Source organism: Pipistrellus hanaki, assembly GCF_964339955.1.
Source record: "Pipistrellus hanaki genome assembly, chromosome: 7".
In the NCBI taxonomy this organism is placed as follows: domain Eukaryota; kingdom Metazoa; phylum Chordata; class Mammalia; order Chiroptera; family Vespertilionidae; genus Pipistrellus; species Pipistrellus hanaki.
In genome coordinates, this window is record NC_140509.1 from 66,057,387 (window position 1) to 66,077,557 (window position 20,171).

Genomic DNA, 20,171 nt, shown 5'->3' on the forward strand with positions numbered 1-20,171 from the left:
TTATCTTTTAATATTGGCTTTTATGACAAGTTACAATACAATTATTTAGGAAACTTTTAATAAACACAACTGAGAAAACAGAAATCTACTTAACTAAATGTGCAAATTCCAAATGTTTTACAAGTATAAATAATTCCATGTTTTCACATTAAGAATGAGAATGTCAATACACAAAATATTAAAATATGAACCTTAAAAAGAATAGATGAAAACACTGAAGACTAGTGGAGCACTAGTCCAGACCAAAAAAAAAAAAAAATGGCAGCCTTTACCTCCGGGGACAATGTGTTTCCCCTGCCATTTTTTTCTAGAACAAGTATAACAGTGACACAAAGCACATATAGAAACCACAGGCCGAGGATAGACATTTCCTCATACTGACGAACAGGAGGTCACTGCCGTATGCCCCAGAAAGGCATTCACACAGCAAATAAAACCATCACCGAAGGCCACCTCTTACCAGTGACCTTCTCCAATCCCATCCCTGTTCCTTTCCAATCTTATCTCTAAGGAGGTAGAATAGTCAGAGACAATTCTGTATTGTGGCTGGGAAGTGGCTCTGGCCAGTTTCATGAAGAAGAAGCATGAGATGTTAGTAAGTTGACCACTGGTGCAGTTCCTTCTTTCCTTGAGAAGGCAACGGAAGTGCATCAGAGTGGCCGACTGGCCGACTCCCCCGCTGCAGTCAGGAACGTGCCTGGCTCCAGAACATGACCCACAGCAAATACCTTATCTCAAGAAGACACTAGGGCGTTTTCCCCAGAGCAGAAGAAACAACTTCATTTAAATAACCTTAAAGTTTGCAATAAAATAAATAAAGTAAACTCCAAACAGAGGGCCTTTGACAAGGCAGCAGGTTGAGTTCATGAAAGCTGTACGTACATGCGATGGCCCAAGAACAACCAGAAAATAGGTTATTATTGTTCAGTCTTCGGACTCCAGGGCAGCATTTCAACACAATAAAAAGGAATCCCTCATACACAAGGGTGCATTATATGTCCATGTTTTTATACACACCTCAGTTCAAGATAGCATGCCTAGAAGTGAAGACCGTGATAACCAAGAGGCACACATCTTCCCGGTGAGATATTCTGATTTCTACAAGGTGCATATTGTAAGGAGCAGCTGGATGCTTTTCAGTATGAACTTCGTCTCAGCAGCCTCAGAATCACAGTCCGAGGGAGAGGAGTGAGGCAGGGAGGGAAACACCACCAACTACTGTCACTGAACATGTCCGTTTTCCCTGAGCTTCCCAACCTTCTCACAGAGGCCCGTGGGCTGCGAGGACTCAGCTTCCCATCTCTGAGCAGTGCCGATGGAGGCAGGTGGAGTGGCTCTGACCGTGTCTTGTCCCTTTTCTCGAAAGATGACCAAGCAGTCCTGGCACACATTCAAAGTCCAAGTCCGTCAAGCAAGCTCCTGGCCTCCGCTTGCAGGAGAGGAGGACGAGGAGGAGCCCCAGAAGGAATCCGTCACCATCTGCTCCAAGGCCACCTGGGACTGTTCCTCGGTTACCAAACTCAAGGCCATGACCGAGAGCTTATCTTTCCTCTCCTGCTCAGAGACAACCTCGAGCCCCTGAGGCCCGGACCGACTCCAGTGGCACCAGAGTGGTTGAAGGATAGCACCATGTTGGCTAACGGCTGGGGGTGGCTCACCTGTTGGCATTAACTGTACATCTGCTTGAACTGAAAGCACTCGTTGCAGTAGCCGTTGCACTTGGCGTTGCCAAAGTGATCACAGGCAGGGGCCCGGCAGCGCTGTTTGGGGGGCTCTTCAGGAACAGGCTCTCCCCGGCCCACCCGCTGGCCCAGGTGCTGGCACTCCATGCAGAGTTCCTCATTGCGACAGGCCAGGATGTTCTTGCAGGAGGCCCGGGCACACTTGGGCCGGGAGGCAGTCTGTGTGGTTCGAGGCACGTCTCTGCGCTGGCTCGTTCTCTGAGGGGAAAGAGCAGAGAGGACTGTGGTTCACATTTCTCAGGGAGAGCGCCAGGGGTCTCAGAGGACAGTGTGGATGCCAGGAGGCTCTGGGGGTGAAGAGCATCTGCCTGAGCAATGAAACAGGGGCCCACGGGCAGCTTGTGAGCAGGACCTCTCCCAGCACCTTCCCTTCAGCCCCCCCCCCTCAAAGCAGGCCTGGCCCCAGATAGGCCTCCACTCCTAACCCGGAGGCCTGCGAATGCTGGCCGGTTCGCTGCTGTTTAGGCAAATCAGATTTATTTGAGACAGATTTCTACATTCTGTAGACAACAGGAGAAGCATCTATCAGTCAAAGTTTGCTTTTCTTCTACGCCATCCAGGAGGCACCTGGGTCCTCTGCCCCCTTCTCCCGTCTCCTCTTGGTAAAGGGTTATGTCAGAAAGTCTGCTGACCACTTAGGTGTTTGTGCTTCTCCTGTAACTCCAAGAGCTCTGTGACAGCCACCTGGCTTTGGGAGGCGGTAAGAGGTTTTATTCTATGGCTAATCTTCCTTGCTTTTTGAAATGAATTCTAAAGAATCCTAGTATGTGGGCCATGCAAATCGATAGTAGAGAAGGGAGTATCTCAAAAATGTCTCACCAGCTGCTCTTCAGTCCGTTTGGCTTCATGAAATCTCTGGTTTTGAGCTTCAATAAAACACTTCTGGCAGTACCCTTCAAACACAGTGCTTCCGAGGGTGCCACACTCCCGCCCCAGGCAGGGGACCGCGTTCTGGAACCTGGCGGCTGCGGGACCTGCTTTCCCCGAGGCGGCCACAAAATCTGGAAGAGAGTTGATACCCGTCAGTACATGTGGGCTACCAGAGAGAAACGATGGCTTGAGAGAAAGCAACAGTGTCCAAATACAGATTAGGCCAGCCTTCCATATTTACACGAGAGCAGCTTTTTATAAATTCAATGAACTTTAAAAGAATGACAATGCTGCCATTGAAACATCTTTGACTTTACAAATCTCTCACTTCGAACTTGCCCGCTGGTCAGGCACAGTAACAGAACAGAGACACACTCACTACCCATCCTTCTTTCTAATCAGAGATTTCTAAAACCGCAGATGGTTTCTTGCAATGTCAGTAAAGACGTCTCTGTCTCCCGCTGCTACTCTTAAGATTTTGAGTTTCCTCTGTTATTCTAAAGTTTCAGGAAAAGTCTAGTTTAAACCCTACCTTATAAACACAACACTGAACAACCCATGGAAGCTAATTCTATGCACTCTCCCTACAGGATGCACTTGGAACATGGTATTCCGTGCCTTTGGCTTCCGTGTGTGTGGCTGGCAGAGCCAGTGTGACCGTCCCTCTGGGTAACATTCTACCCCACTGCCCAGAGGGCCTCCTTTCTTGAAGTTCAAGAACAAAACCCTTCTACGTAGGGGTTTTAAAACAGAGGTTTAGAGAACCCAGCATTCCACTCACGTTTATTTTCTCTGTACTCGATGAAACACAGCGTGCAAAAGCCCTGGTTTTCGGGAGTCCCAAAATACATGCAGCCAGCCTTCCTGCACTTGCTCGTTCCCGTCCTGTCCCCAGGAGTGCGTGTGGCCTGAGAAGAGCAGCCAGAGGGGGCCTCGTTCCCAGCTCTGCGGCAAGAATGGGGGGAGAGACTCTGGATAAGCTGCGCTGGGTCGGACTTGGACCTCTGATGACAGGAAGGAGGGATGCTGGAGCTGAGGTTTGAGGCGGGCTCTGCTGTAGTCCTTTTGAAGCAAGTGCTGCAGATCCCATTAAATGTCCTGGTGACGTCCTGGAGGCAGGCTCGGCACTTACCGGGATCTAAATGCCTCGTGCTGTCCGGATTGTGGCCTGCGTTCAGTTGCCGGGCATTGTGGCAACGCTCACAGAATCCGTTGTGCTGCACGTTCAGCGTGAAAGGGCAGCCGGGGCTCCTGCACTTCATGGCCGTGGTCTCGCTGAACAGGAAGAGACTGGGCGCTGTCGGAGGGGCCGAATGGGGCCCCCCGGCTGGCTCCTCAGGGCTCCAGGCCGCGGGCTCGTAGGCCTCGCCCCGAGAGGCTCCAAGCACCACGTCCGGGCCCGGCTTGGGGTTTGGCTTGGGGGACTTGTGCTGGTTCTTTTGCCGCCTCTCTGCGCACTCATGGCATAGGGGCTGGGTGTTCACGGACATGAAGAAAGGACAGTTGGGTGTTTCACATTTTACATCCATGAGGGAGAGCTGGGGCACGGAGGGCTCCAAAGCGTGCTGGGCATGCAGCTCTCTCCGCCCCTGCTCCGTGTTCTCCTGCCACTTCTTGTACTCGTGCTGGACAAGTTCAAAGTAATCGTCCACCAGGTTTATTTCCTTTGGTAAGTTAGCTTCATCCAACCTGAAGACCGAAAGGAAAAAAATATGAGACTTCTTACACATGCAAACACACACACACACACACACACACACACACACACACACGGCAATACACGAGCAAACTTAGAATGTGGATCTAGAACCAGCCATTGAGATGCATGCCTAATGTGAAGACTTTGCACATTACACAGTCCAATTCTTAATGATTTCAGGAACCAGTGTCTTCTTGAGTCAGTGTATCTAGAATGGTGGATAACTCTAAAGAAAGGTTCTCCTCCAGGGCTGCTGCTACACTCAATGGCTCTATGCCTCTTCTAAAAAGTCATGTTTACTTTCTAACATCTCAGAGATCAAATTTCTTGTAAACTATTCCTCAGGTATTCTTTGGGGACCAGTCTACTGTATGATACAAATGATTTTGCCACTTTGTGTTTCTGTACTTTGCTGTTATTAATTTTAAACTAGGGCCTGGTCTCTGCTAGAATGCATGGCCATGAGCAGTACCCGGAGGCAGACAAACCCCTAGGCGTTATGTATGACTCGCTGTAACTTGTTGCTCTCCACTTTGGGAAACACATTCTCTTGGGTCTTTAGAGGTCAACTCCTGTGCACGTCAGTTCTAAGAAATAGGCACCACTTCAAGATGAAGCCAGTGTCTAGCATTTAGATACCTGCGTGCACTCAGAGTGTCTCCTCCCGTTTCCTTGTGGTGAAATCACGTGGCTGTGATACATAAACACATTCTACTACTCAGTCTGGTGTGTCTGTCCTTACCAAGAAGCCAAGAAAAAAAAAAAAGGCTCTTGTTTCTAAGAATTTTCACTTGCTAGTCTAGTACTAGAGAAATGAAGAAAAACAAGTATCCATGATGTAAACAAACTTTTTCAAAAGTCACAGTTCTGACTCTCAGCATCCATGTGTGTAGGAAAATCACGCTAGGTAAATTACTTGCTCTCATTTGAAACCAGTTAGTAATGCCTCGGGTGAGCCTCTCTGACGCTGGCAAACCTCTGAGTTTGTTTCACACCGGAGGGAACTGCATTCAAAAACTTGACTGTTGAGCTAGCTTTGGGGCGGCGGCAGTTTATGGGGCTGAATTGCAAACAGTTTAGGTCAGGAGGACAGAGGTTGGCGGTGGAGATAAAGTGCTTACTTTGCAGCATTGATCAAGTGGGTGGTGCCGTGGTCCCAGCCTTGCACCGGGATTTCTATCACCATCAAGTACTCTTTCAAAAGCTTCTCCTTCATCTCGTTTTCAGGATCTGTCAGGAAGTGAACTTTCAAGTCTTCAAATCTCCCTCGCTCTCTGTTAACAAGTGGAACGGCTCGGATTTCTGAGGGGGAAAATAACACAGAAGTCAAATATAATTCTGCTAAGTGAGATGTGTGAGGCTCTACACACAATGGTTAAAATGTGAAAATGCAGAAAGGACACAATTGCAGGGTGGAAAACTATGACCAAGCCGCAAACTCAAAGGGGGAAACAAACTCCGCTAAACTCTAATATAAAAGGCAGTGTTTCCAGGAAGCTTGCGGAACATAAAGCAGCGTGGAGGCAGCAGATCTTGCTGGCTAAATTCCCACACTTCAGAATCAGACTGACCTGAGTTCGAATCCTCACTCTGCCACTATCAAATTCTGTGACATTAGGCAAGTTATTTGCCCAACTCTCTGAGCTTCAAGTGCCTCAATTGTAAAATAAGGTTACCAATGTTTACAACCCATAGAGATGCTGTGAAGATAAAATGAAATAAAGAAATATGCCTAAAGCACTTACAAAGTGCTGAGTGCACATTAAGTTATTATACTAATAGCTAACCTGATAGACATTTACCGACTCCATGCCAGGCACTGGATTAAGGATCTGTGTACCTTAATTCGTCACTTATTAATAGAAACTAGAAGCCTGGTGCATGAAATTTGTGCACAGGGAGGGGGGGTTTCTCAGCCTGGCCTGCACCCTTTCCAATCAGTGACTCCTCGGGGGATGTCTGACTGCCAGTTTAGGCCTGATCCCATGGCAGTCAGACATGCCTCTCGCAATCCTGGACAACTGGCTCCTAACTGCTCGCCTGCCTGCCTACCTGATCCCCCCATCTATCCCCCTGCTGGCCTGTCACCCCCCAACTGCCTCACTACCAGCCTGGTCACCCCCTAACTGTCCGGAAGGAAATGGGATGTCCAGAAGATGCCCGGTCACCTGGTCTAATTAGCATATCACCCTTTTATTAGTATAGATGATAGTAGTAAGATATATACATGTATCTCCTACTTGCAACTAACATGCTGAAAGTAATTCTGAAGCCATACACAAAAGGTAAAGGAGTACTATGATTACTGCTACTGGAAACCAAGCAAAAGATAGCGTACTGTACTTAAATAAAAAGAATATACTTCCATGGGACTAACTGAATAAGGAGCAAAAGAGCAAACCCTGACATTCAGAACAGGGTGTACCGTTATCTGCCAGCAGTTACAAATGTGAATGAATGCTCAGGTTTCTCACCAGGCCCACTGTCCTTCAGGGTCACCAGGGGTACAAAGTGTTGGCTGTCGTAGCCGAGAACAATGGGGTATCTGTAGCATTCCTGGGCAGGCCAGTGGAGAGGCAAATAAATTCCGCCCACCTTCAAAGGAGCGAAATTGGAACCCGATTCCAAACTTCTCAGCATTTTGTCTGTTGAAAGAAAAAAGAAAAAATAAGGCCCTCAGGTGACTCTCATCAAATTCAATTCAGCTACTGTTGCCGGTAACTGGGGCAGTGTAGATTTTTTTCCCTTAAGAGTAAAAGCATTAAAACTGAAAAGCACTTGCATACAAATAAGTGATCTGTAGGCAACTCACCTGAAATGACAATGATGGGCCTTCTGAGGATGTTGCAAAGGACAAATATGTGTACTTCTTCCAGTGAATTATACGGAAGGCCGCCTCGGGCCCCTGGCGTGTCGGGGGATGCCATTCTGATAAGGTTGTCCCATTCCTCAGTCCAGTTCTGAAGGGAGAAAGGGGCCAGGAGGGGAACAGTGTTTGAATGTCCTCTGCATTAAAAAATCATTCTGACACACTCTACGGTTATTCATTTATATAACTCGGCTTGCTTTTCCCCTTTCTGGAAATCATCATTCAAATGATCACCCTTTTTTCCCCACTTTGGTTTTCTTCCCTTACAACGTTCCATTACAAGGCAAACTCAGAAGCAGGGGAGGATGACAGGGACAGCACCTGCTTTCAGAAAATCCCTGATGAGGCATAACACTGCAGCCCCTCATCCAAACATACACAAAAATTCCAAACTTGTGACTGAGAATGGCGAGGTCTGAATCTGACTGGCCGGCTCAGTACAGCATGCAAAGGACAATCAAACTGAAAAACTGCCACAACGCCACAGGGAAGGCCAGGGATCAGAATGATCAAGCTGAAGCTAAGAGACACACGGCTGGGAATCTGCTGCCCTGGAGTCTCCCAACGGTGGCAAAATCCCCAGTTCATCCCACAGGAGGTTTCCACGGACGATGTTTTGCTTAGCCAAGCTCATGTAACCTAGTAAATTGTGTGCTCCTGAGAGCAGAGGCTGGCCTAAGGCACTCTTTCCCCGACCAGGGAGGTCTGTCGATGGATGCTTAACGGGGGAACAAAACATACCCGGGTGTCGTAGCAAAGCCCCGTTTCCACAAACTCCTGAGATTTCAGAGACTCCAGCTGCCAGCGGAATTTAAAGTTGCGTGTGTCCGTCTCCTTGAGAGTGCTGTAGAGTGCCTTCCTCAGGACCAAGTCCGTGTCCTGAACACCCCACATGTACTGAGAAGCAGCATGCATGAGGCAGTTTCCATCACCTGAGCACATAAGAGAAGCAACTTCAAGCAATCCACATACAAACCCAGTGAAGCCTCTCAGACTGAAGGGGCGCTCACGCTATCCTGGGAGACCCCCTGGGGCATATAGAAATGCAAATGGCTGATAACATTTCACAGATGATGGCAGGAAAAATAAATCCTTATTTTTTATGACTGATATCAAAAGAGCAAAAGGAGCCAGGGACAGGTAATCACTGGACCTTGGTCCAGCCCAGCTTTACCCGAACTCATGTAGGTAACTTGGGGGGAAATTCCTTAATCTCTCTGAGTCTTCTTGCTCTTTTTGTGAAATGAGGGCATTGGATTGTGATCCCCCAAGTCTGGCTAAGACACTGGCAATATTTACTTGATGTTCTGGCTAAGACACTGGCGATATTGCCTTCTGACTCCAGCAGAGTAGACCCAGTGCAACGTGCACAAACCAGGAAGCCACTTGTCTCCATTCACTAGACAGGGATGGTCTGGCTATGACTCAGTGGTAAATGACTTGACCATTGCACTGTAGGCTTTGAGGCCTGGGAATTTCCTCTCCTGGTTTGTAAAGTGGGATTGAGAACACACACAATTATCTACTGTCACTGGCAATTATTTCATCTGCGTTTAAATGCCTTGTGAGAAATTGCAGTCCTTTTGAAAAGTTAAAGGATGCTTGGATGCCTACATTTTGAAAATAATAATTTAGGGCTGGCATTTTAAGAATTTTGAGCAAAAAAAAAAAGATCTAATTTTATTCCATTAATTTGTTACTTTTATGTAGCAAATTTTATAGGCTAAAATTCACAATTAAAGAGACTGCATTTTCCCCAACCCCCAAATAATAAACATTATGGGAGACTGTTTAATAATAATAATAATAAATTTATTCCTTAATCTCCTTGGAGAGTGCACAATTGTTTTTAAAAAGAAAAATACAACTCTTTGCTTTGTATAAATAGGGCAATAAAGCTCTCTGACATTGTGTCAAATTTTAATTATAGTCAAACTGTAAAACGACAATAACAACACCCCTGAAATACATATCCACGGCCAGTATCCCTTCAGTTTACACACTCAGAAAAACTAACTACATAAGTATCACACAAATGAACGAACAAGATCATTTGTGTCTTGGCAGAAGTGTGGCAAGGACTGCATTCTGTTGAAATTTCCCCTTTGCAAAATCTAGAGCAAAGATAAGGCCTTTTTTTTTTCTTCTTGTTGTGCTTACTTTCAGTTCTTTATTGAGATGCACCAGTATAAAATTCCCTAAGTAACATCTGGAATTCCCCAGTGCTAACTTATTTGACTAGCAATTGAGCAACAGCTATTGTACTTTTTGTTCTGGTGTGTAGACATTTAAACTGCGAAGTGCACCCTGGACTTTCCAAGTGGGTGTGGTCAGGGTGAGCTGGAATAGGGCTACTCATTATACAAGTGAAATCGCGGCAGCCAATAGACGCTGGAATTTTTCACATGAAGTTTCAACTTTATGCCACCTACTCCCTTCCTCATTCACCGCAGTCTCATATCCTCAAATGCAAACTTGTGAATCACCCCCTCCCCAGACCACTGATTTTGTAGAACCCACCTATGGGACGAAGGCTGCTTAAAAAAGGTGCTAATAAAAAGCAAAGAGGAAAAGTCATTTGCTTTGCCCATCCCCTAAGTATCTTCCTTTTCCAGAATTTTTAAGACATTTTCTTGAAATTGGAAAATAAAAGGATTCTGAGCCTAAAAATCCCTGTTTCCAGAAAATGTCACCAAAATGCATTGGCTTTTGTAGTTTTCTTATAGGGTGAATCCTCATTGATTTAAATGACAAATCATTGCCAAACAAATGTTTACTTTTTATATTCCATTATTTTCTTAAGGAAACAGAGCCAGTTAAACCTAAAATGTCAGTTAATGAACATAAGATGTTCCTCTTTCTGCCACATTTCTAATTTGGCAGAATCTCTGTTTCCAACTCTCCCCAAATTGACTCCATCTCTCTCTCTCTTTTTTGTAACAAAAAGGGAGAGAGTTAAAACCACAAGCTGTCAGGAATATAAACCCCTTGATGATGACTTAACATAATTACCTACTTCTATGCATCACTTGATTTAATGCCAAGAACGATGGTAACACTAGCAATCCCCAGTTTTTTTTTTTTCTGTGTTCCTAAGAATCTATGCTTCAAAAATATAAGCAAGATGTTGAGATGATGTACAAGACCCTCCAGAAGCAAAGCAAAAACAAACAAACAAACAAAAAAAACCCACAGCCTCAGTCACACCAAGTTACTCAAGCCAGAAATGGCCAAAGTTAATGTAGCAACTAAGTAACTTAAGTTAATGCTCTTATCCTCTCATTGTCCACCAGGATTTTCTGCATGTGGATGAATGTATTATTTGATTGGGATGGTTTAGGACTGTATCTGATCTAAGGACCTGAGATCCCTGCCCTTACCTAAACTATAAGCATTTAATTGATCTTGGACCGTTTACTTGCTTAGTGTAATAATTAGCTACATCCATAAAGTGGAATTTTGTATCTGCATGAAACAGTATGGTTGGATGTTTCTGGGCTATGCACACTCTTGCTCAAAGGAAATAATAATAATAATTAAAAAAACCAAACTGTAAAGCTCAGAGCAGGAAACAGCTACTAATGGTAAAGGGCCATTGTGCAGATGGGCAGAGACTGTAAGAAATTCAGTACTATCCCTAAAAATAATGAAGTAGAGGTCCAAAATCAGTGCTAAAAATCTCAAGTACCTTTCTAGTTCATAACATGGGACCATAAGCAACAGAACCTAGCTAAGGGAAGAGCAGACAACAGGAGCCCCCCTTGTCCTCAACAGCCATTCATTGGCTAACCCATACAAGGCCATCAAGCCAAGAAGTGTAAGACCATCATCACAAACATTCTCTAAGGACAGTGGGGAAACAACAATAATACCAGTTTTCACACCATGCTTTCCTCTTGCACTAAAGCCTTATAATACTTCCACTACTGGCTAGGGAAGTGAATTTTACAGATGATTAAACAGTCGCAAAAATTAATTGCATTAAGTCACCTAACAAGGGGCTGGGGGTTCAGTAATGCATTCCCCAAGCCTTCATGCACTCTGCTGTCTAATATACACAACTAGAAAATATCCTTAATAAAAATATTCCCCAAACAAGCTAGCTTTCATCACATGCCCCCACAGAGTTTCTATACGAAGGTGTCACAGGCCCCAAGAGATTTGTGTTTGGGCTAGTGCTATTAAAATGGAATGAATGGGGACCCAGCACTGTGGAAGCCACACACACAGTCACACACACACACCAGACAAAAGCATGTCTTACCATTCGTCTTCAAAGCTACAAGTTTCCTGACTTCTCGACACCAGTTGAGCTTCTTCTGACTTTCCAGGGAGGCCTGGATGCTTCTGTCGATGAGGGCTTTGTGGATGATATCCCGAAATTGTGGACAAAACTGGCAAGTTCTAAACATTTCCAGCGTGTACCGGTGCATGGATTTTAGATGATGAATGATCCCATTGGTAGGCTTAAATATATCTTCTGGAGTCCTCTCTCTGATCTTCACAGCTTTCCGCATATTGCTCAAATACAAAGCTTGAGGAAGGAGTTGTTCAGCCATCATGTTCTTCCACAGCAACTGAAGAGGAGGAGAAAAACCCATTCCGTTAGCCCGACTTTGATACACTTCCTATATACCTGCCCGCAGGAATCCCCAGCGTTTGATCTCGTCATTACCCTGATCTGTAGGCAAAAGATCTTAGTCACCTCTACTCCCAGGATACTAGCTGGCCTCAAAGATTAACTCACACTGGACTGTTTTAAATTACATCACTTTTAAAGATTAGTCTAAACAAGAGAAGGAAGGCGGAGAGTGGGTTCTGTGGAGGAGGAGGGGGAGGAAGAGGAGGGGAATAACCCTGTATTGGAAAGACAGTAAATATTTTGTGAAAAATCCTGCAATTGTATGCTGTCCCCTAGGCATCTGACTGGAGTTTCCTCTTTAGCCCCAAAGAGAAATATTTACAAAGCGTTTATTTATAAATTTATTATAATGTTTATAGAGTTAAAACTGAATGTTGTATAACCAACAACAACAAAAAAAAGCCTACGTCCAACAAGATGCTTTGTAATTTTAAGAGCCTTTCCAAACCTAGTTACTGAATTTTAAAGATCAGAATAAGAAATGAAATAACAATAACAATAGGATGATAAATTCTACACTTCCAAGAACAGATATTGGAGCTCAATTACTTCAATGCAACTGCCAACCAAATTGTATTCTCTTCCTCCAGGTACCAACACTCAGATGCATTTCCCATCCTGTTTTCGCCCTAAAATCTTCAAACCCAATCAACAGGTGGAAGGAAATGAACAGCTGGAAGCAGATGAGGAAAGATAGTTCAACCAGTATGAAAGAGGAAGGGGGCAATACCCAGCATCCACAACCCTTGCCAACAGTATGGGATGACATGAACTGACACAAGGTGGGATCCTGCAGCGTGGAGAGCTAGCTCTCACTCACTGGCCCTTAGTAGGCTGCCTCTAATTCCCAAGAGGAAGACAAAGATGATTTCAGAGAATGAAGACATTCCCTGGAAAGTTTCATAGTGATTGTGAATCCTATTCCTCCATCAGACTATTTGCCAGGCCTCTGAGAAAGAAATTAAATCGATGTAAGAGGGAAAAGAAACCTAGATATTCAGAAAGCCACTCCTGGGAAGCCATGGATAAGGGGGTCTAAATTCTGTGGCCCATTCAAAAAAAGGGATTTGAACTAGATAACCCCAAGGTTGCTTCAGAGGAGTTTTGAGGTGGTAGTTAGTTTTGCACCATAATTCCTAATCTGATTGGCAGGGAGGCCTGGGAGAAGTCAGTCTCTGGGTCAGATAGGGATCTGTCCTCTGATGTCAACCGTTCTCAGGAGGTAGAAGTGGGCAGCATGATAGCAGGACTACGGACACCACGAAGGTACAAAAGCATCACAAAGACTTCCCCTTTGTGGCATGGCAGAAGTCTCTTTTAGAATGTCATTCAGTCACAGGTCCATCACTCAACAAGCACTGTCCGCTCCGCCCATCTGCTAAAGGCTGTACTTGATGCTGGGGTTAAAAACCAAAGACAACCTTACTCTACTCCCCTCCTGAAATCACACGATCACCTTAGCCTGCAGCGAAGGCAACAGAAGCACAGGTGCTGCTCAGGTCCCACACTGTCCAGGGGCAGAACTCTGCCTCAAAGCCAGGTCTTCCAACACCTGCCCCTTGCTATTCTCACACCACCATACCTTTGATTGCAGTGCCTGCCGCTCCAGATGGAAACAGACGGGCACTAGGAAGATTTTTAAAAAGCTAGATGGAGCCCCTTTTTGCTTTTCTGACGGACTCTTCTATTATTTTATTCTGAACCTAAAGCTCTTGCAAATAGTGAGAGCTGTGAACCATATGCAAGACATGCAAATGTCAACATTGGCCAGCCCAGTGTCATCTCATTCATAGGGTGAGTCTTGCACGGCCCCGCAGGATTGCCTCCTTAAATCAAAACCCGCTGTCCAAGTTCCCAGTACGTGGACTTCTCCACGCCAAAGATCAAAGAGTACGTTTTTCTGACCCATGACTATACTGTCCTCATAGGCAAAGACTTACAATATTATCTTTAACAGTTCTTTTACATTTCTATCATCTCACCTTTTATCAACAAATACCTCAGGGAATTTTTGGAAAGCACCCCTCCAAATATTCAAAAGATTGTACAAAGAATTGCAAGAATGAAAGAAGCACCTTAGATGACCAGAAAGGAGCCGTGACTGACTGCTCAGTACCTGCGGTCATGAGGGCCCAATGAATGAAGAGCGGTTTTCACCAGATGCTGCCCGAGACACTTGACCAGGCCCGCGTCCCAAGGCAGAGAGAACTGAAAACACAGCGGTCTCCAAGGGAGCTGAGCTCCTTCCTTACTGAATACCACTGCTTTCCTGAGAAGCCAGGTGGCAGGATGTGGGACGACCCCCATTGACAAAGACTGTCTGGGGCAGGAGCCTGCAGATGGTTCCACACTGGAGCCCCCCAAACGCAGGCCACCTCTCCATGCACACTTGCAGCCTTACAATGATGCAACTGAAAAAGATGAACCCGGCTCGCGACCTCCGGCTCCTTGCACAGAACCCTCTGGAGTGTCTGCACACCCTCCCTGGAAAGGTTAGCTGACTGAGCCCCCTGCCCCGCACCGGGTTCTGTGGCCCCGGAGGCATCACACCCCCAAATGCGCTGGCTCTGCACAATCTGGAAGAAGCCACAGACAGCATTCTGCAAGGGTCTACGTGGCCATGGGCATGCAGCCCTGGGTTCCAAATAATAATAATAATAATAATAATAATAATAATTTAAAAAAATAAAGAAGACACAAAAAAGAGCAAAACAACAACGACCACCAAGCGGCCTCAGGGGCGCCTCTCCATCAGTGGCGCTGCAGCCTAAATTCTCTGCATTATCTGAATAGAAAGGCACAGCTGCTGGAGGGATCCAGGGCTGTCACCCCAACATCTGGCGCGGGGACCTCCACTTCCAGCATTTCAAAACCTACACTGGGCACAAAAGGGTCCACAAGCTGCCCCCCTCCGGGGCCGCCGCAGCACCAGTGCCCGGCCGCCCGGTCCAGCTAGCGAGTCGCGGCCGCCTGCGCACCCCCAGCCCCGGCCTCGGAGAAAGGAGCCGCCGGGGCGGGCAGCAGCACGGAGACGTGGCGGTTGGTTACCTCTCCGGGGCGGCGCGATCCTCTCCCGAAGTCCCACGTCCAGGTCAGGGCAGGCGAGCGCCGCAGGCCAGGGTCGGAGCCGGGCGGAGGCGGCGCCCCATAGACAGCGGGCTCGGGCGCGCTCACTGGCTGGGCCGCCGGGGGTGTGATCGCGCCCGCCGCGGCCGCCGTGCTCCCCGGGCCAATCTCGCCGCTCCGCCCCCGCGGGTTCCGAGCACCCTGCACTCGCCGCTCCGAGGCTGCAGACTGCCAGCTCTCTGTTCTCTCTTTCTGTTTAACTGCGGAGCCCAGCGGGGATTTCCACCTTTCCACCCGGGGATTTCCAGACACGTGACGGGGCTCTGGGAAGGCGGCCGGCGGGCGGGCGGGCCGGCGGCCGGCAGGGGGCGCAGCGGGCCAGCGGGCGCCCCGCCCCGCCCCGCCCAGTTCCCCCGTCCCGCCCCCCGCCCCCCGCCCCGCCCCACCCGCGGGTGGCCCCGCCCGCCGTGGGGTGTCCCCGCGTGAGTCACCTGGGCATTTCGGAAGCTGGGGCCTGCCAACGTCACATCCATGTGGAAATCGCTGTGATGGGAACTGGAAATGAAATAGGTTCTTTTTTTTCTTCTTCTCGGCCGTTTTTCTGCAGAAAAATCAACTGCGGAGAACAAGAAGGGAAATAGTAAAGAAAGAAAACCCTAAAAAATCACCCGGCGGACCTCAGCCTCTGGGGCCGGTTCGAAAAGCTTTGGTTGTGCACGTGATGAGCTCATAGGGGAGCCCATGAGTCTAGGCCTTCCCGCGGGGATTTCGAGGAGAAGAAGAAGCAGTCAAGGTCGTCCTCCCCACTCAGCGGTTCCTGCCAACCCCGGACCCAGGCTGAGGGAGGCAGGTCCTAGGTGACATCAAGCCCCGTGGCCCTGCGACCTTGAAGTTCACAGGAACAAGGCCAGTCTAGATGGATTTCCCCTTGTTCGTTTCTGCACGCTAGGTGCCCAGGTGGCGTCACATTCAGGTAGAATTTCAGTTTAGAAATCACTTCGAGTTCATCACTGCTGCCGTGGCTATGTCCCCCTAAGACCTTATTAGGAGGCTTTTTAGGTCATCCATCACTCCAAGGAAGATAACACTCCGTATTAAATAACGTGGTCACCCACTGTCTTCATCCAGAAGTGTCATGAGGAAATAGGTTATCAGCCACCTGGGCAGTGAGTATGCCTGAGCTGTGGAGGGAAGGGCATTCGGTCCCCACACTGGCCCATTTCCTAGAATGGTTAAAGGAGAAGCAGGTTGAAATATTCATTGTCCCCTTGTAGGCTTAAATACCTGTCAGACCATGTAGCTCTCATTTCAAATTAGGAAAACAAGGCTTCTTTCTCTGGTAAGAACCTGCAGAGACTGAGGGGTGGGGGTGTGTGCTTTTTTGGCAAAGGGAAAAGGAGCAGAGTCAGTAGAGGCCAAGGTCCCAAAGCTGGTGCTGCCGGTCATTTGAAACTGAAGGCTGAGATTTTTTCCAAATCCAAACCTCCTAATACTTGTACTCTCCTTATTCACAAATGTTTTTAGCAGCCAAAACTCAAACAATGGATAGTCAAACTAGTAATATAATAATCAACTGAAGGACTTGTATACATGCATATAAGCACAACTAATGGGCACAAAACACTGGGAGGGGGGGGAGAGGGCATGTGCCAGGGGGTAATGGAGGCTAGGGGAAGGTCAAGAAGCAGGGGAAGGAGATATATGCACTATTTGTAATACTTTAAACAATAAAATAAAATTTAAAAAGATAGTACTAATAATAACAACAATGTTTATTGAACCTTAACTACATGCCAGTCTCTAGGCTGGGTGTTTGAAATGCATCCTACCACTTCAACCTCGAAACAACTCCATTTGCAGTTTAAAAGCTCTGAAGTGTAAAAGCTTAAGTCATTTGCTCAGTGTCTACACAACGAGTAAGTGGCAGAGCCATGATTGGCTCTGGGCCTGTCTTACTCCAAAGTTCACACCGCTAAGTTTAAACTATTAAACCATTACTCTCAGGAAAGATTGTACAAGATTGAGTCCCAGGGCCCCCATATGTATCCCCCAGCCTCACAAATGCATGCAGCCTCCTGTCACTTAGGTAAACATGGACCCCAGGCAGGGTCAGAATGGGGACTTGGATGGCTCTCCCTTGGTGCTCCTTTGAAACAGAAATTACCTCTGTCTTTCATTTCTCAGGCTGTGACCCCCTCATCTCCTCCTGTAGCATCCATGACCCCTTTTCTGGCCCTGACTTGATGATCTAGGACTGTAAGAGTGGGAGAAACAAGCCTAAAAGATCATGCGTATATCTGCCACTTCCGATTGTCCCAAGGTAGGCCCTATGCCTACCAGCAAGTGTGACAAAGGTGGTAGCAGTCAGATGCAGGAGCTCAATTTTGCTCCACCCACATCGTTCCATAATTCTTCTATTGGAACGATGATCTCTCTGAGGAGGCAGACTTCGTCTTGGCCTTCCCTAGTTTTTACTGTCCTTCCCACCTTCTACATTAGGGCTCTGGCTGAATAATTTTCCCTTTCTCATTTTTAACACATGGGCAAGACCAATAAGAATTTTCCTGGTAGCAAATCAGAAGGAAGGAGGAGAAGGGGAGGGAAGGTGTAGAAGGAGAGACACCTTGTGTGAAAGGAGACAGAAAATGTGGGAAGATTTGTGGAATGAATCGAAGCCAAAGAGATAGAGTGCCCAAAAGCGTGCAAGGGACTCTAATCTCTGCATTAGATCTTATCAAGACGAACAAGATTCTGCAAAGAGGAAGGAATATTTAATAACATCTATTGGACACATAGGAGAAAAAAAAGCATGACTCATGAGGGGAAAGAGGAAATCTGGTTATGTGGAGTGTTTCTGAGTTATGTGCTGTTTTCACCATGGCAACAACTTTCGCATATCATGAACCACATTGCAAAGAGCACAGGTGACCTCTTAGAATTGGGCAGTCTGTGGGCCCGTGCCTCCGCCTGTGTGCTTAGCCCACGTAATGAAGAAGAGGGGCAGCCCAAGATAGTGGGGGGCAGAAGAAACCCGATTAGAGAGAGGCAGATATGACAATTGGGAAGGGGTCCAGCACATGATGAGCCTTAAGATCAAGCTGCAGCCACAGTGTAATTCTGAGAGTGTATGGATTTCAGAGTATGGCAATCTTGGGTCAAAATGTAAGATCGAACATTCTGTGTCCGTCAAACAATTGTTCTTTTCCCGGCATTGTGCTCTGCTGAAAAGGAAAATCCTGTTAAACACATTTTGAAGCAGCCTTATGTAAGTATGACGGTTCAGCTATTGCACGGTAGCTCCGAATCCTGCCTCAAATTTTATAACCCTTGGCTGAGCTTTGAGATCACTAAAGAGTAATGTTTGAACGTTCCAGGCTCCTCTAGGGGCCGGTTCTGAGAAGACAATGGAAACTGTGGGCTAAAACTACAAGGAGAATTAGGATAATTTTGTCATAGATTTCACCATCATACCAATGCCAAATTCTCCTAAAATGCTACTCCTTACCCAGATCTTTTATCCGTGTTATCAGGAATGAATGGAGAAACCAAGACCCACTTTGGTGAAGGGACTGAACTGAGGTAACCTAATGAGTCACTTGTAATAGGAACAAAGACCCTTCACTGGAAGGGAAGGAGTTGGTTTAATGCCAAATACAGCTCCTATTATCCTATTTTGCCTGAAAGCATGGGACGCTGAAATCTAAAACTTGTCAGAAAATGTATTTCCCCAAGAATTCTGGTTTAATTTTCTGTCAACAGTTGGCTGAAACACTTGGCAAAGTAATTTTATTTTACGTCAGGAATATAAATATTCAATTAGTGGTTTCATTTCTCTTTTTGTGGAGGCTGCTTTTAAGGATCAAACATGAAAAATGACGAAAGATCTGAAATGGGTGTTATTAGGAACCAATTGGTATGCAGTGCTGGGTTTACCAGTAAGCCTGATGTTCACTGGAATACTTTAGTTCCTGTTGAAATAGTGCAGGCCATTGTGAAAATTTGCCTCAATGCACCCCTGTTCTCTTAATTTGTCCCTCAATTTCCTTAGTCCAGTTTGGGGTGCTCAGAATCCTGCTTCCTTGACTTCCCCGCCCCATTTCCCGCCCTCCCCCCCCCCACCCATCTCTGTAAAAAAAAAAAAAAAAAAAAAAAAAGATTTCCTCTTTCGTTCTCTTGGGCACTTGTTTTACGGGATTGGCTAATCTTATCTGGTAATTTATGATCATTTAAAAAAATAGACTGAAACGTTTTATTGTGTTATATTTCTTGAGAAACATTCCCATTGAAAACAGAACTTCCTAGAGCTTAAAGGTGGAAATTCCAAGCACCTAAGCAGGCTGGATAAGGCCTGCTATTAATAGTTCCATGATTCTGAGAATGCATGTTTTTAGGACATACCATGGATTTAATAAAAACCTAGGGGGTGGGGAAAACCATGTGATTATATTAAATGTGCACACATTCCTTTTTTTCTCACTGACAATAGCCTACATCTATTTTTAAAAATATATTTTATTGATTTTTTTTTTACAGAGAGGAAGGGAGAGGGATAGAGAGTTAGAAACATCAATGAGAGAGAAACATAGATCAGCTGCCTCCTGCACACTCCCTGCTGGGGATATGCCCGCAACCAGGGTACATGCCCTTGACTGGAATTGAACCTGGGACCCTTCAGTCCATCAGCCTGCACTCTATCCCCTGAGCCAAACCAGTTAGGGCTGCCAGTGCATTTATTAAGTATGCTTCTGCATGTCTATTATTCTCTTGATTACACTGAGGGTGACTATTTTTTATGTGAATGTTGGGAAGTTTTAAAACAATTGTCTATGCATTTTAGTTTTTTAAAAATTCATTTGTAAATGAGCTTATCTTATGCAAAAATATTAATTTTTTGTTTGTTTTATGCTAAGGAGAAAAGCTCTCATTTCCTGAACTGGTTTTGTTCCTATAAAGTCTTAAGAATTTAGCCTTATTGATTCTAGTTTTCATTAGCAAGCATTTAGAAACTTAGACGAAGTTTGGCGATTGCATATTTTAAATAAATCCGTTGGGGGCTGCTTGGATTTTTTTATACTTGAAATATATTTTCTGAACCTGTCTTGAAACATGTTCAGTTCTAAAGAGAACAACTATTATAGATAGGCATCATGTTCCATTTCTAGAATGAAATGTAGTTTTCTCTTGAAATAAGTGACCTTCATGGTGTCTTATAAAAGTGTCCCCCCCAAAACACACACACACACACACACACACACAAAACACAAAACCCTCAACTTGTTATAT

General features: G+C 46.0%; 1 protein-coding gene across 2 annotated transcripts; it reads right to left on the reverse strand.

Moving 5' to 3' along the window:
* Nucleotides 1-460: 460 nt before the first annotated feature.
* On the reverse strand, nt 461-15,201 carry TNFAIP3 (TNF alpha induced protein 3). 2 transcript variants are annotated; one of them, XM_084890680.1, is made up of 10 exons: nt 14,871-15,144; nt 11,445-11,757; nt 7,922-8,112; nt 7,124-7,271; nt 6,786-6,956; nt 5,433-5,613; nt 3,745-4,301; nt 3,394-3,557; nt 2,562-2,743; nt 461-1,940 (listed from the first exon to the last, which is right to left on the reverse strand). In XM_084890680.1, coding segments are annotated over exons 2-10 (1,893 nt in total). In that variant the 5' UTR covers nt 11,743-11,757; nt 14,871-15,144; the 3' UTR covers nt 461-1,939. The 2 variants fall into 2 exon arrangements, with proteins under 2 accessions (XP_084746806.1, XP_084746805.1); XM_084890679.1 differs by having other exon boundaries at nt 3,394-4,301; nt 14,871-15,201.
* Nucleotides 15,202-20,171: the final 4,970 nt, after the last annotated feature.

Excerpts from the sequence above, each read along its gene's own strand:
- TNFAIP3 (XM_084890679.1), bottom strand. The coding sequence starts at position 11,742 with ATGATGGCTGAACAACTCCTTCCTCAAGCTTTGTATTTGAGCAATATG. Across the intron at positions 7,272-7,921 it reads GGCTTTGCTACGACACCCGG|AACTGGACTGAGGAATGGGA; the intron begins GTATGTTTTGTT and ends TTCTCCCTTCAG. Across the intron at positions 1,941-2,561 it reads AACGGACTGAAGAGCAGCTG|AGAACGAGCCAGCGCAGAGA; the intron begins GTGAGACATTTT and ends CTTTCCCCTCAG.